The sequence below is a fragment of the Watersipora subatra genome, chromosome 9 (genome assembly GCF_963576615.1).
Source record: "Watersipora subatra chromosome 9, tzWatSuba1.1, whole genome shotgun sequence".
Classification (NCBI taxonomy): Eukaryota; Metazoa; Bryozoa; class Gymnolaemata; order Cheilostomatida; family Watersiporidae; genus Watersipora; species Watersipora subatra.
The window spans coordinates 45,886,862-45,905,180 of NC_088716.1; the positions used below are offsets into that span (position 1 = coordinate 45,886,862).

Consider the following 18,319-nt stretch of genomic DNA (forward strand, 5'->3'; position numbering starts at 1 on the left):
TACAGAAACATAAAAATCTCTGAAGACTTTGAGCTACTTCGAGTTGTTGATAGTTTGAACCCTGGTGGTAAATTTACTTCAATATAATTTCCCTTTAACAAAACAAAACAATTGTTATTACTTTTGAAAAAAAACAAGTTTTCATTGACATGTATCTACATGTACATTGATAGTGATAAGCAGCTGCTATAGGTTAACTGCTACGTTCAGCGGTTTGTTGGATGTGACCTTAATTTGGCTTTGGCACGGCCCTCAACAAAGATTTCAAAACTTTGGCCGCATGCAATCTTTTCTGACCGCTTGGAAATCTGTATATAGTTAGGTTTTTAAAGGAAATATCAACTCCTGCGAAGGATGGTTCAGTAAATAAACCACTAAGCTACAGCCTTGGTTCGGACTTGAAAGTATTATTACTCGGTACCATATATTTATGAAAATTTCAGAAATTGCTCAACTACTCGATTTATTTGCAGTCTCTATTTTTCAATTTAAGTAGTTTTGTAAGCTCAAATTTAGGTAGGGCTTCAGGTCGTCCCATATTATTTGCATAGACTTTTTCAGAATTACCAGCTATGTTTGATCCTTGTGCGGAAAGGCATTGGGTGAGTACAATGATCATCATTTATTACATGGAAATTCAGAAGAAAATATAAATATAGCCTATATATATGGGGATTTTATATGAATTTATAGTATAGTACAAAAGTATACAATTTATGTATAGTACAATACAAAAATAAAGAGCATTTAGCTGTTAGTCAATAACTACAAATTTTCAAGCAAAAATAGATTTTATTCTTTATGAAACCAGTGTTTCCAATGTTAGCATATATTATTTCTATAATATATATTATATCTAGAATATATATATTTTAGGTATTACTATGTATATATTATAATTATATTACATATATAATATTATTATATATAATAATATATTATATATGATATTATATATATTATATAATTCGTAATATATATGCACATATAATATACATATAATGTATTATATATATATATATATACATGTATATATATATACATGTATATATATATATACATGTATATATATATTGTATATTCACTTATAGTGATAGTCAAAGAATTAGGGAGTTGGTTCTCTCCCTACACGCATCTCAACTGTTTTGAAAGAGTAATAAAAGCCTTTCCATGCATGCCACACAATTCCCTGGCCATGAGCAGGATTGTAGTTTCCTTCATACCATACTCCATTCAAATTAGACTGGTGACAGTTCTGGTACCACCATGCGCCTGAAGTGATATCAAAAACCTATGTTTAATGACAATCAGAAGAGATGGTAGAAATGATCAATTTTATATATAATGCACATGTATACCTTGACATCTTTTGTAACCGTGGTGATGAAAACATGTCAATATGTACAAATGAAAGACAAGAGCAATATAATATCTGCTTTGCTTATTACATTATTCCCTGAAATAATTTTTTATCAAAAAATTTTGTAAAATACTTTAGAAACCAAAGGTAAATAAACTTTTAGCGCTTTTAAACTTGTTGTAAACCTGTGTTGATTTATACAATACAAACCAAAAATATGTCTGGACTAAACTGCCCTTTTTGAATGGTTTAAAAACTTTAATTGTGCTCTTGTTAGGGGTAACAGTGCTAACCTGCTGATCTTATCGGAGGACTATTGACTGGATAAACCAATAAATCAGTTATTTTAAGCCATCCATATGACACGTCTATCAATTTTAATGTGCATTTGCATAAGTTATTTAAATCAAGAACACAGTTAGTGTATATACATGACACCGCTCCATATTTTGACACATTGTCAAAATATTCTCTAGATGACCGCAATTTACAAAAATGAAGAACTGGCAGCACACAAAGTCATCAGAATAAAATAACGAACATTGTAGGTTGTCATGTTAGACATTCTTTATCATCAGCTGATTTGCATATGCAGCCTTTTACTTTGAATTTATCAACAAATAGCATTAAGTCCAGCATCGTTTGGAAGTTCTTCTATTTTCAATCAGATGGCTCGCAGGACGTGTGCAAATTTATAACACAAACTGTTACATAATTCTGACGATAACAATCCATAAACACTTTTATTGAGGGCAGCTGCATGCGGTTGCATATTTTTTAGTTTCTAATCAGATTGGTGCTTAAGAGGTTAGTTCTTAAAAACAAAACAAACTTTGAAACTAAATATGTTTTAGGGACCTGACAGAAAACAGGAAGCGCATGCATGTAAAGTTTGAATGAAATTGGATAAAAAATGTGGAAGTGAATAGTGTTTACGCACACTAACAGACAGACACATGCAACAACAAAGTGGGATTTATTATCAAAAATATTGTCTTATACAATGCTACCTTGATATCTTTTTGAACATAGGTTATGATCATTGTCATATGTAGAGAAGTCTGCTCCAACGTGATGTGTTAAAGAATCACCAGCATCCCCTGTGTAGCCAGTGACCTATAAATACAAGGGTAAGTGTTGTAAAAAGGATATGATTTACCTCGTAAATAAACTCCGGCATGAACAATGGCCCAGCTAATCAACTGCCTGCAGCATCCTAAATCTTAAAGTTTCTTTCAGTTGTCTAAACCTGTTGTAACACATTTTTATGAAATGTGAGGTTAAACAGTTTTTATAGCTGTACAGAGATTGTAATGTTGTGCTATGCAGACTCTACCATAATCACTCTTTCACAACTGCATTATCGGAACTGCATACGTTTACCTAACGTTAACTTTTGGTCAGGTGTGGTAAGAGTAATAGTACCTTTTCACTGTTCTAATTATCAATTTATTGTCAGGTAATATGAAAATATCTTTCAATAATAGCGTATCTTACGCGGGAGTTATATGATCAGAGTATAATAGTTTTTCGTCACCTAATTATTGATCATGCTAAAACGAATGACAGTTTTACAATAAATACATCTTGTCCAACACATCACATCTGATCTACACACATCTGATCTACACACATCTGATCTACACACATCCGGTCTACACACATATGGTCTACACTCATCTGATCTATATACATCTAATCTACACACATATGGTTTACACCCATCTGATCTACGCACATCTGATTTAGACAAATCTACACCCATCTGATCTACACACATCTGATTTACACAAATCTACACCCATCTGATCTACACACATCTGATCTACACACATCTACATGGTATCTGATTGAAAATGAACACAAATCCGGGCAATGCTAGGCATACTGCTGGCAATGCTAGGCATACTGCTGGCAATGCTTGGCATACTGCTAGTATCTGATACACAAGTAGCCTTTATTACTCCTGCAATACTTTGACTACATTTACATTTTTGCAGCCTCAGCGTAAATGATCGTGCAGAAAGACTGTGAAAATAAGTCTGTATTGTCTTAGTGTACATGTGCAGATGACTCCTTTGTTGCTAGTATAAAGAATACAATGAAGTTGTTTTAGTACTCCGCGATCCTCTCCTCAAATGTTCAGGATTTAACACTTATAATTTCCAAGTTGTTCTCCCATGTTGTTCCATCCTTTGCTGGTTGTACCAACACTGCCAGAGATAACAAGTAGCCGTACTGGTCACGACCAGTCTTAGGAACTTTGTATTTCATGGTCAACTGGGTAGAGATGCTTCAAAACTAACTGTTATGTTTTACTGATTTGATACTTTTACCAGATATGTTGTAATGGTAAGCCATCGGCAATAAGAAAACCTGGCAAGTCTAAATTGAGTTGAATAGCTCAACAGTTCAGAAATACCATTAAAGTATATAAATCTCAGTGTTAGTTTGTTAGTGCAGTTATAGCAATAAAGTATTAATAATGAAAAGTCTGTTGTGCACTGGATTTGAACTTGAAACAACCAGTTCTGCAGGACAGGCATTTATCCAATATACTACATTGTCCAACTGGCTATACTATGGAATAAATTGTGCACATATGTATTACACATTCCATCCTTTCATGACTTCATAATAAACATTTCAGCTAGCATTAGGCTAGAACTGTTGGCCAGAAGAAAAGTGCTTAAACTCACATGGGCAGCATAACTATTGCAATCAGTATAGAGCTGTAGTAGGCACTGCAACCAATACAGTATGAATTACATAGAAATAAACAACCACCTTCGTTTTAAAGTTAGAATGGTAGAGGTTGTATATGTTGATTAAAAGTATATTTTCTGTGCAAAAACTTTTTTATGCAATGTCATACATTCAGTAGTAATTTATTAAGAATTGAATATGATTACTAGTGAACTATTCAGTGGGAGTATGAATTCTGATAAACTACAAAGATGTTCTGTAAAGATGTTCTCAACTATAAAGATGTTTTCACTATTATTGAGTGCACAGCAATTAATATGTTATTTGTAACTAGTACCGTGACAGTCTAGTGTGTCGTGAGAGATCGTCAGGCGCAATAACTAATAGCACAACCATTCTTAATAGCAGCAAGATGGTTAATTGGCACAGTTGGCAGAGTGTTGGTTTACCAAGCTTAAAGTCATGAGTTCGAATTCCTTTGAAATCACTAAGTGTCTTACCTCTCAATTTGGCTTGACTCAGATGGATAGGTAGACACCGCTATTATTATACTGTAGTAGAAAATCAGACGCTCCAATCTGTTATTATTAAATTTCTGCCGTATTTTGATGAGTTCAGTTGATTTGTAACATTTTAACTTGTATAATAAAATGATCATTCCATTTTAGAAAATAGCTTTTTCTTAAAATTGGATATCCAAGCATAAACATAAGAAAATTGAATGAACAAACTCCAGAAAAGGAGTTGTCTGTCTCCTGCTTATAAAAGCACTCAACAGAAATATGTACAAGCATTATAGGTTAGTAGACCAAGACTAACACTAGTTTATCAATATAAATTCAACCTGCAATGTTTGTTCATTTGCTACTCTTACCACTTATACGGAGATATCGGAGAGTTTATGTGCACTTATAAAGCATATTATTTAAAAGCTAATCGCATGAGTAAATTACTCTGAATTACCACAGAGTTGTCCGCCCAACATTTTTTTGAAAATGTGTGACAGAACTGGCCACATTTTGTCATGTAAAATATGTACAAGCATTAATGGCGGGTAGAGCAGTAGTAAACTTTACTAAGACTAGTTCATCAATATAAATTTACCTGACAACTAAACTCTCATTGGAGACATGGATTTAGTGCTTGTTCATTATGGTACTCTTATTTTAGTTTGGTTTTTAAGCTTGAAAAGTGTTGTACCCTCACAGTCTAGTGCACTGAGAGATATTGTCAGGTATGCCAATATAGTACAGAGAACAAGTGTTTGTCCAATTAGCTTTATAAAATCACTAGGTAGTTGATTGGCACAGTTGTCAGAATGGTGCGGGTGTCAGATTGGGGCAGGTGTCAGATTGGCGTGGGTGTCAGATTGGCTCTAGTGTCAGATAGGTGCAGGTGTCAAGTAGGCACGGGTGTCAGAGTGGTGTGGGTGTCAGAGTGGTGTGGGTGTCAGATTGGTGTGGGTGTCAAATTGACTCTGGTGTCAGATTGGTGCAGGTGTCAGATGGTCGGTTTACCAAGGTGAACGCCATGAGTTCAAGTATTGTCGAATGCAATATTTTATCTTAACTTCCAACCGTGGCTTTGGACAGACAGACAGACACTGCTCTTACTATAGTAAAGATTTGAGTTCTGTTTATGTACAAGCGGCAACTTTTAATAAAACTATTTCTATTTTTCAGTTTTTAAAGAAATTAATCAGAGTAGTTGTATAATTTATCAGCTATCTCCACATTATAAATACTTCTTACATTCAATGTGTAGCCAGGTCCATTTTCTATAGAAAACATAGAGTAGTTGGCAGTTCTTGATTCGTTATCATGATCTTCCAAATATATACTTAGTTTCCTGTTTTGCTGAGTCAGATAGTAGATACCATCCAAACCTAAAACAGTCCAGAACCAAACAGAGAATATGTATAAGACCAAAAAGAATTGAAGTTGTTGTCTCCTTACCAATGTCATCTAGTAATCAGTTTAGTAGTCACATCTCAAAGTCTGTTTAGCCTAAATTTTTGCAGCTACATAAATTTAACTATTAGATCTCAATGTGAGTGGAATAACTTTATTTAGGGAGGAGCTGTCAAAGGTTTAGAAAATTTCAGCCAAATCATAAATTTGAGTTAGCACTTATTTTATTTATCATATTCCTGAAGTAGTGCTCATCAAGAATACCACAAGATTGGCTCAGCCTTTTTTCGTCCCTCACAAGTTTCAACAAAGCTGTGTTAAGCAATTGCAGACTTTGTGGAGTTGTACGACCCTGAGCAAAGTTTTACTGTAATTTGGTAATTGCAATATTGGTAATTACCAATACCAGTTTGCAAATAATTACCAATTACATTAATTTTTTTAAGTAATTGGTAATTTCAATCATTTTTGCAGAGCTAATATACTTTACTCACAAAATTCTTTGACATGCACTATTATTATTATTATTACTAGTACTTTGACAGTCCTGGAGACCATGAGAGGTTGTCATGAGTTATCAGTATGTGCATATTTATTCCATGAAGTGGTAAGGCGGAGGAGTAGTGTAATGGTTAGTGCACTGGTCTGTAAAATGAAAGGTCAGAGTTTAATTCATGTGGGAAGCAACCTTTTTTGCTAATGCTGTTGCCGTGGCTTCGGATCACCGAACCCAGATCATATTATAGTAAAGACTAGATGAATGCCCCGCATTGCGCTGGTATTAAAAACAGCGTCTAAACATTTGCAAGTAATGTAGTTACCTGCCACTTGCCATTAGCCTGGCACATTTCCAATGGCTAATTTGAGTAAGCTAGTATTGCTAAACTTACTAATAAGAGCCGTGAGAGCAAGCATAAAATGACGTTGTCCTATAACGCAGAACGGTATGAGTATTTTTACCCTCATAGTGACATATATCCCCCAAACCAATCTCGCATAGCTCAATGGTTCAGCATATTGTCTGAGGAATGGGAGATTCTGAGATCACATCTTCTGCGATACGGATTTTTCATTCCAAAATTTTAATAGCTATGGCTGGACAGACAGACATCTGAACAGACAGAAGACGACAAACTTTGAGATTTATATACATGCATATAGATTATTATTATGGGCAATTTAGCCCATTAAGGCCTTGCATTTACTGTGCCACCAAAGTTTGCTAGCATCCTCATATTTCCTTCGTATGTATGCTGTGATTGTTTGATAACACCTTCTTCACTATACTCTCACTCTCTGCTTATACAGTTTTCAGCATTTCTTTCCATTTCATATATTACTATTAACATTACATCCACTTTATCACAGCTTAAGCTGGTATTATTTCCTGTCATCAACCTAGTTCCCCTAAGCTGGAATGGACCTTCCCAAGAATATTAGCCAATCCTAACAGGGCTGTCTGTTGCACCAACAGGTATTTCTTCATATTTCAGTTATTCCTTTCAATGGGTATTATTATTATCATTATTATTACTATTGATTTTATTATAGTTTAACCTAATGTTGTTTTCTGTCATTGACCCAGTTCTACTAGGTTGGGATGGACAGAACCTTCCTAAGGATGTTAGCTGATCCTAACGAGGCTTTATGTTGTAACAAAGGGTACTTCTACACATCAACTTTCTGTAGAGCCATCCAATCAGCTACCCGAGGTTTGGCACCGAGAGCTCCTACTATGATGGGAATAACTCTGCTGTTTTTTTCATATCCGGGTTACCTTCAATGCTAGGTTTCTATCTTTTATGACTCATCTTTCACTCGGAAACTATTATTATTGTACAAACAAGGAAATAGTGGTCAAACTTCAGCATAAGTAATTAATTACTTCAGTATAAAACTTTGTTGTTTAGTTTTGAAAAAAATTTCAGAAATGATGCTACGCAATACTATCAGGCAATAAGTTTTACAAGAAAATCTAAAAAAAACTTAAAGACTAAACAAACAAAATCTTCAACAAACTTCATAACTGATCAGTTTTCTTAACAAATTGGAACTAAACCTAAATATTTTGAGAAAATAAAATGGCAAAACATTTCCTCCTTAACCTATTTTAGTATCTGACAACAATTCACTTCTTACTACACCAGCTTTACTTCTTACGGTTTCTGTGAATGAGGTAACTGTTGAAATACTTAGCTGGCAGCAAGCATATTAACCTATGTGCAGAACACACACTAAAACTAGCTACAATTACCACTTTTTCGCGGCTGCACAAGCCTTAATTACTACTTCAAATTTCTACTAGCATGAATTTAAAGGGGAGGCCTTAAACGGGAAGCAATAACTAAAATGGACCCATAATAATAAGAAGGTATAAAGTTATGCGAGGCACTTCATACAATAAATTGTGTCAAGATTGTTTTTATTGACATAAGACCTATCAGGATTCTTAGCAAACTATTGTGACATGTGTAAAAAAATCCACAAGCTCATTCATTGTTTGAAGCTTGAAACTGTCATTAATTTAGATGAATAATTAAACAGAATCGATGGAAACTTACTTTAGTTGTAAGAAATCAATTGTGACATGCTTGAATTTAGCAATAAGTAAACATTTCTAAAATCTAAAGCAAATAACTCATGGGCTTCGGTGAGCTTTGACATGTTATGAAAGGTAGATTTAGTTCCATACTTTGAAGATGCTATCTTCAAGAGCTGCAATTCCTTTAAATGTTCGTAGTCGTGAGGATATTTCTGTGAGATCGAAAAATTCCCGTGTAACAAAGATTATTTTACTTGTACATAATCAATACACCCAAAGCACATCGCATTTATTTTTTGTTGCCTACCAATCAGCTTGTTTGTTGCTAAAGATTTACAACACTAAAAACAAATTTTTGATCCATGTTTAGCAGTTTAGTAGTGACCACTTTTGATTACAAAATTAAAACTACATTCAATTAATCTTATTCCATTTCTCTGCTATGAATGGAACAGATAGCATTCATAAAATATGTTTTATGTGCCAGCTGGAGTATTCCTCATTCCAGTTAATTGCAGGATTAATTTAAAAAAAAGATATGCTGTAAGCAACAACTGGTTTGGGTTTTACAATTGTCAAAACCTTTTTTGCAAAAGTTGGTTATTCAGAAAAAGTACTCAACCTGCTCCCAGAAGATTTGAAATAAACTACTTTTATGCTATACCATTCCAACTCAATATAATCTATACCTCTACAACATAGCTTAGTAAAAATTATTTAAATCAAGGAATCAAAATGCAAAACTTTTCAATGGGCTGTACCTAAAGTATACCAGTGCAAAAGCCTGGCAGACCTCTAACTCTGCATGTCCTTGACAAAAGCCTTAGAAGGAAAAGCACTAAAAAGCAGAAGAGGAGAATGAAAGGAAAATAAGTAAGAGATTTTTAAGTAGAGTGAACAGTATTAGTATGTGCTTGATGTTAAAACTGTGAAGCAAATATTATCAGATTCTAAAAGGCCAGATAAAACGGGAAACAAGTACGTATGCATCTTTTGAAAAACCTATTGAAATATGAGGCACATTTATATGAGCACTTGAAATGCATACTAGGTAGGTCGCTGCCGTTTATTGAGCAGATGATCTCATAACGGTAATATTACTGCAAAGACCCGGAAGCCTGAAGATTTTAAAACTCACACAGTTCTCAGGACAGATTTGAAAACATGGTTTTTAAATTTTCACTATCTAGTTAATAGGCCTAAAAGAATTTTAATATGACATGCTTCCAAAAATAGAGCTTGATAGAGACATAAGTTTTCTGAGTTTATCCGCTTGAACTTTAAAGGTCACCAAGTGTCTCAATGCTATTCTCCTAAGTCAAGGTTTTCCGATTAGGCGTGTGAGCTGTTGTTCATTTGGGTGCAAGAATCAAATGTGAAGACAAAGAAATTGCATCTGTCATCACAACAACTCGCCCATGCAAATCCAGATTTTCATGTCTCCCATATATCAAAAATGAATAACACAATGCCAGCAATCCAGAAAATGATCTTTGCATTTTGCTTATTCACAAGCATAAGAAAACATGTTTCAATCAGATAATAGGAGAAAAAAAAAGTTGGATCATACAGCGAGTTGTTTTTTCTTTGTATTGCTGTTGTTGAGAGTAGAAATGTAAAACTTGGTAAAATGTACGTAATTCCAATAACATATTGTTTTCGTGGTCTCCAAATATGTCTGTTTTCCATTACGTTTTGAACTTTTTTTTATTACATTTAAACCAAGGGGTGTAAGGTTGCTCTCAATTGTCAAAAAGGATTAGGCGATGAAAATTAATAAGGCAGCGCTGTCCTAAATGATACATTGAACATTAACTAAAGTCACTAGTCTATTTATAGTTTGCTACAAAAGGCCTTTGAGGCTCTCCAACAATCTTGGTCATATAAAATTATTGTGACTTGATGTACTACATTTAATCAGGTTGTAGAACTCAGTTTAACAATTACATTAAAAAAACAGTATTTTTATAGTTCATCAGCTAGAAAACCTCAACTACCTTGGAGTTCTGAAGGTGGGAGAACATAACTACTAAAGCAATAAAACTACTATCAGCTATTTGTTAAACTGTCAGAGCAGTTGTGAGACTCTTATTCGAGGTTGATTTAGATGAGATTAAAAAATAATTTTCAAATTTGCATTTTGTAATGTTTTCTGTTCAACTGGGTGTTGATTCGTCTAAATTAAAGATGTCAGTTTGTGGTTAGATCCACGAATAAACGTTTCGATATTAGACTTGTGACAACCACCGAACTTGCAAGTCACTCTTTTCTCATTCTATTTCAACAGGTTTTATTAGAAACACCATCCATTATTACATATATCTTTTATTAATTGCCGAACAAGAGGGTATTGTTGCAAGATCTTTTTCTAAATCAACAGCTCTGCAAAATATGGTAATAGTAAGTCTCACCTAACCAATACTCATCACTGAGGTAACCAAAGCCATCAACATAGTCATCCCATCCTCTGTAGAAGTCGACACTACCATCAAGTCTTCTCTGTATGAGAGTCCAGCCAGACTCATGGTCAAACTGGCAGACAGCCTTAATCAGTCTCCAGTTTGGTTCTGGCTGGAGGATATAAAGTGCCCCAGATGTTCTTTCTCCTTTTTCAAATGCATCCTGACAATCTATAAATATTTGATATGTAATGCGCATACAAAAATATTTTATTACTCAGGTTAACCCAACTATGGTGGTATGTTTACTCAGGCTCAGGTCTCCTGCTAAACCTGAGAGTTCGATCACTCTCTTAAAGATCTAGGTGTTCCCAATAGTGAACCTTTTTGCAGCTCTCTTGTCTAAGCTCATTTGATGTGTAGGTGTTGCTACACCCAATGCTTCAATGACTATGGAAATTACAGTTATTCTTACATGCCAGCACCTTTCAATCTTCTCTCTGAGTAGAAGATGTTTCTCCACTGTTTCCTTTTTCTTGCTGGCTATGTTGTAGCCACAGGGTACTGTCATATTCATTTCATAGCCATTTTGGTTTCCTTGTTCACCACCACAATATCTAGCTGGTTTGCCAAGATGTGTTAGTTTGTTCAGATGTAGAGGTTTCAGAGGAGCTTAGCACAGTTGCTCACATTGGCCATATCCAGAACATCCTAGCAGTGTTGTGGCTTACTGGAGCCATACTTATTTAGCTAGCTGAAATCCACTCGATTGCTGAGACAATGAAACCGTACACTGATAATGAGAAATCTGACTGGCACACCAAACCTCTCTATGATGCCTACTGCTGGCAAGTATCTGCAATTGGCAACTGCCACCAAATATAGATGAGGCTGAACAAAGGTGCTCTAATGGCAAAAAAGGAGTCACTAATCATGGCAGTGCAAATGCTCCCAATCAGGTAACTCAAAGCGCAGATCTATTATACTGGAAATGATCTTAGATGCAGACTGTGCTAGGATGCACCAGAGATGGTTCAAAATATCGTCAGTGGATGCAATTAGCTAGCAGACAATGCCTACACAGAGGGGCGTAATAATGTCGCAGGTGTTGCGTACAGAAGCATATGCAATCAGCATGGCCTCTACAAGCCTCAACACTGATAGGAAGCTCTGGCTAAGGTTAATGAGAACAACTGTACTAAGCTTCTTTAGGATGTGCTTGTCTGTCCGCATCTGGACAGACAAGCACATCTTGGCAAACTAGCCAGATACCATGTTGGTGGACAATGAGAGCAAATCGAATGCTGAAATAGATATAACAGCACCTAATGGCTACAAATAGCCAGCAAACAAAAGGAAAAAGGAGTGAGAGAGTGAGGAGAGTGAGAAAGAGGAGAGTGCAAAGTACTGGCATATATGAACAACCATTATTCCAGTATATATAAATTACTGTTTTTTGATAATCAATGGAGCATTGGATGCAATGACACTTGTATATCTAATTAACTTGCCCAAATACAAGTACCTGTAATAAATAACACAAATGAGTTGCAGAAACGCTCGCCATTGGAAATGACTATCATTGAGCTTGAACTTCCTGGCTTCTGTTAGGAAACAAGAACCTGTGTAAAAACATTACCAGTCACTTGGGTTAACAACTGTTAAGAAGAATAAAGAAATAATTCTTAAAAATCAAATTTTGATGTTTTATCTATTGTTATATATATACCTTGATAGATGAAATTGGAGTCAATGCAAGAGGTAGATACTTCCAAGTTACAGCAGTTCTAAAAAATATATTGCAAGTTGACTAGCGAGCATATATATATTAAGCAGTGTTGGCATTGTATGTGTAAGTGTTTGTATGGCATGATGTCTGTGTTACTAAGGCCTATGTAGGTGTAGGTAGTATTACCACATAAATGAATGAATAGATATTATTAATACACAAGGAAGATGCAGGTATTATTGTTTAAAACACTTACCGGCGTCCAGGAGCAGTTCACATCTTCAACATAGATTAGGTCTGTATTGAACTTGTTAGATTCAAAGTATAGAGTTGAGGAGAAAAGGTCACATTGACCAGACTTGTCATTCCACAAAGCTGACAGGCATGTAGTTTTGGTTGTACATAGGTTAACACAGTGGGAGAGAAAGAACATAGCTGTCAATATAAGACATGAAAAATCATATGTATGATTAGAAAAAGTGACTTCTAATGAGAACTTTGGTAGCGCTTGTTTGGAGAAGCAACTCTGATATACGAGATACGATTAACCTCATACAATTAACCTCGCTTCTTCGTAATTCACTTCCCTAGACTTTTAATTGTGCGGACCGTCTAGGGCCAAAATGGTTGTCTGATGCAGCCGTGTCTGTCCAAAAAAGACAACTTTGACTAATAGGTGACAGTGGCGACATATGATTTTTCATATGGGTTTTTCGCTTCTACAACTTTAACGCTCTAAATGGAAATACGATAAACAAACCGGCAAACACTTAGGTCCATATAAATCTATATAGATCTATATAGATTTATATAGATCTGTATAGATCTATATAGATCTATATGATCTGTATAGATCTGTATAGATCTGTATAGATCTGTATAGATCTGTATAGGTCTGTATAGATCTGTATAGGTCTGTATAGATCTGTATAGATCTGTATAGATCTGTATAGATCTGTATAGATCTGTATAGATTTTTATAGATCTGTATAGATCTGTATAGATCTGTATAGACCTGTATAGATATGTATAGATCTGTATAGATCTGTATAGATCTGTATAGATCTGTATAGATATGTATAGATATGTATAGATCTGTATAGATCTGTATAGATCTGTATAGATATGTATAGATATGTATAGATCTGTATAGATCTGTATAGATCTATATAGATCTATATAGGTTTTATGGTAACTGCAATCAAGTTTTGCTGATTTTAATCTTGAAGCATCCTCGCAGTCAGATCACCTCAAACATCAAAAACAGTTGCAAATGTTATAAAAGTACATATACTTATAATAAAATTTACTAAAGTTGTGTGCAAGTTCATCTTTAAGGACATGATCAGATGTTCACTAAATTGTCTGATAATCTAGAATAACGGTCCGAATGAATTTTTATTCTTACTGTTTTTACAGATTGCAAACATAACACTACTTTAACATTGACTGCCTACCAATTGCTGCCTTGTTTTTATTCCATCAGCACACATTTTTGCTATCTAAACATGCAGCTAACCCATTGCACTAACAGATTGTGCTAAAATTTCTACAGTTTTTAACAAAGGTCTACAAACAATGGCTGGTCTCATGCAATTGGGTCTCATCGTCCGATGGGATCATCATGTAGTTGTAGAAGTCGCATCTCACAAATGTGTTGTTTGTAATAGAAGTAGTCATAGTTTAACATAAAATCGTGCTTGCTGGTAAAAAACTTTATTAGTTTAGTGTTCCTGGAGTTCATGCCGAGTCAGGGCGGCCTAATCCGTGCTAACCAATGATAGTTGCCGCGTTGAGCCATTAGCTGAAGTTGTGCGTTACATTTAGCGTTACGTCATAAAGTCATTACGTCATAAAGTCATAGCGTTACTTTTCACTAGTTTCTGTAGAAAGCAGCCAGATTTGAATTACGGCTGTCAGTTATCAAGTTGTCAATTACCATGGGATTATTACGTAAGGATTACAAGTCAGTTGCCAATGCTGTTTTATTTTATTAATTATAATAATATTCTATTATGACATTTCTCTAACTTCTGTAGAAGGCAGCAAGATTTGAATTACTACTCTTAATTATTGAGTTGTCAATTGCCATGAAATTATTTATAAGTTTATAATTTATTTATTTATATTTTAGAGATTACAGGTCAGTCGCATATGCTGCTTTATTTTATTTTACCATGTTATATTGTTTCTTGTCACATTTGGGTTGATGTTCAATACTTTTACTGGCTATCATACTGTAATTTTCTTATTTTATTTCATATTTTACCGCGTCACTTAGCGAAGCACTTGAAACAGTCCTTATCTAGTGCATAGACCTACCTACCTCAGTGAAGATATGTATGCACTATATCACTTAGTTCCTACTTCATGGTACAGTTGGGCTTTTTAGTCTAGAACTATAAACATATGATTCTTAATGAAACCTGGTTCAGTCTCACGTTAAACCTTTAGCAGAGATACAGATAATGACAACTAAGCTGTATTTAAACAAAACTGCAACAGTTAGAAGTAAAAATACTCTTTTAGCATGTGCTTCTAATATTTAGTAGATGACTCTGTGTACCGTATATAATTCAACACGAATATGACTAAGAGTTTTGGTCATGATTAGGTGACACACTCTTCGTTGGGATGTTGATTTAAGATGATCTAAAATACTGAATACTGATTAGTAAAAATATTGTATACTATATTGTATAAATTATACAAAATACTATAATTATATCTAATATAATGATCGTACTATATATCTATACTGATCGTGAGTACATAAGAAGAACCAATTACTTAAAAATTCATATTATTTTTGTTACTAATATGTTTACGGCTTTATATTTTATATAATATATTATATTGATGGCCTAATATTTGTACTTACCTTTTTTGTTGTACTCAGAGTACCGCGAAGCACTACTTTGTGTAACATTTCGCTTTACTTTATAAAGTTGTGTATTGTCACCATTTACCAAAACAAATCTTGATGCCATATTTATAAAGCATATGACCAACAAAAGTTCACCCATCCTGTTAGAGAGGAAGTGCATAGCTCAATCCAAAGTGTTTCAATGATGCTAGATCGTCATGGCATGACGTTAGATATCTGTAAATATTGATTTGTGAAATAGAGCTGCAAGCGTTTAGCAAATAAATACTAGCTTAAGGCCAAGTTTTCAGATATATATAAGTGCTTCGTCAACAAGAAGACATGAACATGAATCCTTTGATATTTAATTTAATTAACATCCTTTAATCATCTTGTTTGTGAAATTTTATCAACTGAGTTTGAGAAAGACATGTTAGAGTACTACATTATGCTAGATTTTATAACGTCATCAATCATTATTAGTGTGTACGTGTGCGTGTGTGCATACGTTGCATGCATGCGAGTATGAGTGCATATCTGGATTCACGCAAGCTTTAGGCTGTATAGTCTTACAAGCAGCTATGCAGAATCGTAGAAATACAGAACTTTGAAAGTTGCCTATTGTTATTTTTCACAATGCACTTTATTTTTACCTAATCAAAATATAAAGTTGCGTATATATGTAATCAAAATTGAACTAAAAATATTCTATAAGTCTTTTCTTAAAATTTAATCTCAATTCTGCCATTGATAACACTTTCTTTCAATTACTGGATTACTATTTTAGAATCTTACAAATTCATCTAGCAACGAATTCAATCAATGCTATTGGCTATTCAAAGCTCTGTTGGATTTAAAATATGCACAACTCTTTGTGAAATTTAGTTAATTCTGTGAAATTTATTAGCCAAAGCATTTATTGCTTTTACTGTAAGTTTGACCATTTTTCATCAAAAGTCACAGTTTCCGTTTTGTGGTTTACAACTCTTTCACATGTCATATAAACAACTATTTCACATGTCATATTAACAATTCTTTCACATGTCATATGAACAACTCTTTTACATGTCATATAAACAACTCTTTCACGTGTCATATAAACAAATCTTTCACATGTCCCATAAATAACTCTTTCACATGTCATATAAATTTACTCATGAGAATTTGAGTTACTCGTTGAGAATGTTCCACTAAATTTTCTAATTAGTGCTAAATGAAATGAAAGACAACTTGAGGTAATTTTCTCAGCCATTGCAGGATAGGCCTTAATGAACTGTTTTGTTATAAACAGCATTCTACGCTTGAATGGTACTGTTATTATCAATTTGTTACCAAGAGGTTTTGTGGTTGCCATTACTATTGATTACCATTACTTTTGTTAGGTTTTTGTCGTGTGAACTTTGTTAAACAGAAACTCAACAAAAAATTTGGTTTGTGTCTATAATCACAATTTTTGACCATTGTTGGTTTGATGTTTTATACAAACCTACAAGTCAACTTCAGATCATAACAAGCCGAATGCCCAGGGTTGCCCAGGTATTAAAAGTCAGCTTATAAACAGTGGCAGGTAATGTAGTTGCCACTGGCTAACTTGAGTAAGCTAGTATCCGTATTGCTAAACTTACTAATAACAGTTGTGAGAGCAAGCTTTAGTGATGTTGTGTAATGCAGAGTTTTATGCCTACTTTAATGAAAATAACGGTTCATATCTCCTAAAAAATTCATTGCATCATGTGTAGGTTAGGTTATCACCTAGTGAACGTGAGGTGCCGAGATCAAATCCAGCACAAAGCGAATCGTTCATTCTTAGATTTTAATAGCTATAGCTGGACACACCAAACAACAGACTTCAAGATTTATATAATATATAAGTATCAAAGTACATTCATACCTGTAAATTATATAGGTATGAGTACTGCAATTAGGCTGAGCACATGTGGCATATTCATATGTATACTATAAAATAGAGTTATGCGTAGATAAATTCTAACTGAGAACGAGGTAGAGGGGAAAACTGTTACACAAAATTAATCTTAGCATTGCCATTTATGATAGTTATACTTAATACTTACTAAATGAAGAAAGTTAGCATCATTTATATGGACTTTAATACAATTGAACGAGCATTTGGCCATGCCACCAAAAAGGAGCACTCTATGTGACATAAGCGATTATTAAACTTGAAGCTAATCATGTGAATGACCGAGTTACTCTTACCGTAGACGTGCAACCTACACAGTCTACCACATGATACACTCATTACTAAATTTTGACAAGATATTAGGGTTGGGCAACAGAATCAAGAGTTTCGACGTTTGACTGCAGCACTTTAAACCTGTGAGGTGTAAAAATGGTTGGAAACGGCAGTCGTGTAGGTTTAATAAACCAGAATATTATCACTAGATGTTATACGCTCCATGCCTAAACTCAGAGTCTTACACCCAAATTTTGGCCTTGACAGGGCACATTCAGTGGTATATGCAAACCTTGGTTTACTAGCTAATGTTTTTGAAGCACTTATAGCATCTCACCTGTTACGTTGTGTCACTGCTCCATAGGTGCTCTATTTAGATTCTGATTCTTATATAAATGGACTTTCAAAAGACAAACTTAACTGGGTGCACAGTCCAATTCATTCACGTTATTTTGCATGCACGCCACTCAGCTCTCTACTCCACTCCTAATTTCACACTGCATCCCACACATGATCAGGTCTGCTATAATTTTGTCTTTAGTCTACCGCTAGAGTCTTCCCACGTGTAACTGTTCAAGGTTCTGAAGCTATATTATTAGTCAGGCTGTTGAGA

The 18,319-nt window shown here is 34.5% G+C and overlaps 1 protein-coding gene across 1 annotated transcript; it reads right to left on the reverse strand.

Annotated features, from left to right (window-relative positions):
• Positions 1-1,105: 1,105 nt before the first annotated feature.
• Positions 1,106-15,636, reverse strand: LOC137405128 (angiopoietin-related protein 2-like). Its single transcript, XM_068091353.1, has 5 exons — positions 15,528-15,636; positions 10,930-11,148; positions 5,818-5,951; positions 2,371-2,476; positions 1,106-1,272 (listed from the first exon to the last, which is right to left on the reverse strand). Exons 1-5 carry the CDS (start codon positions 15,634-15,636, stop codon positions 1,106-1,108), a joined length of 735 nt encoding a protein of 244 aa, XP_067947454.1.
• Positions 15,637-18,319: the final 2,683 nt, after the last annotated feature.

What these genes read in the sequence shown, in the direction of transcription:
- LOC137405128 (XM_068091353.1), bottom strand. Translation starts at nt 15,636, where the DNA reads ATGGCATCAAGATTTGTTTTGGTAAATGGTGACAATACACAACTTTAT. An exon ending in CAGTGATGAGTATTGGTTAG is followed by an intron (nt 5,952 to 10,929) that starts GTGAGACTTACT and finishes GGACTGTTTTAG; the next exon opens with GTTTGGATGGTATCTACTAT. An exon ending in ATGTTCAAAAAGATATCAAG is followed by an intron (nt 1,273 to 2,370) that starts GTAGCATTGTAT and finishes ATATCACTTCAG; the next exon opens with GCGCATGGTGGTACCAGAAC.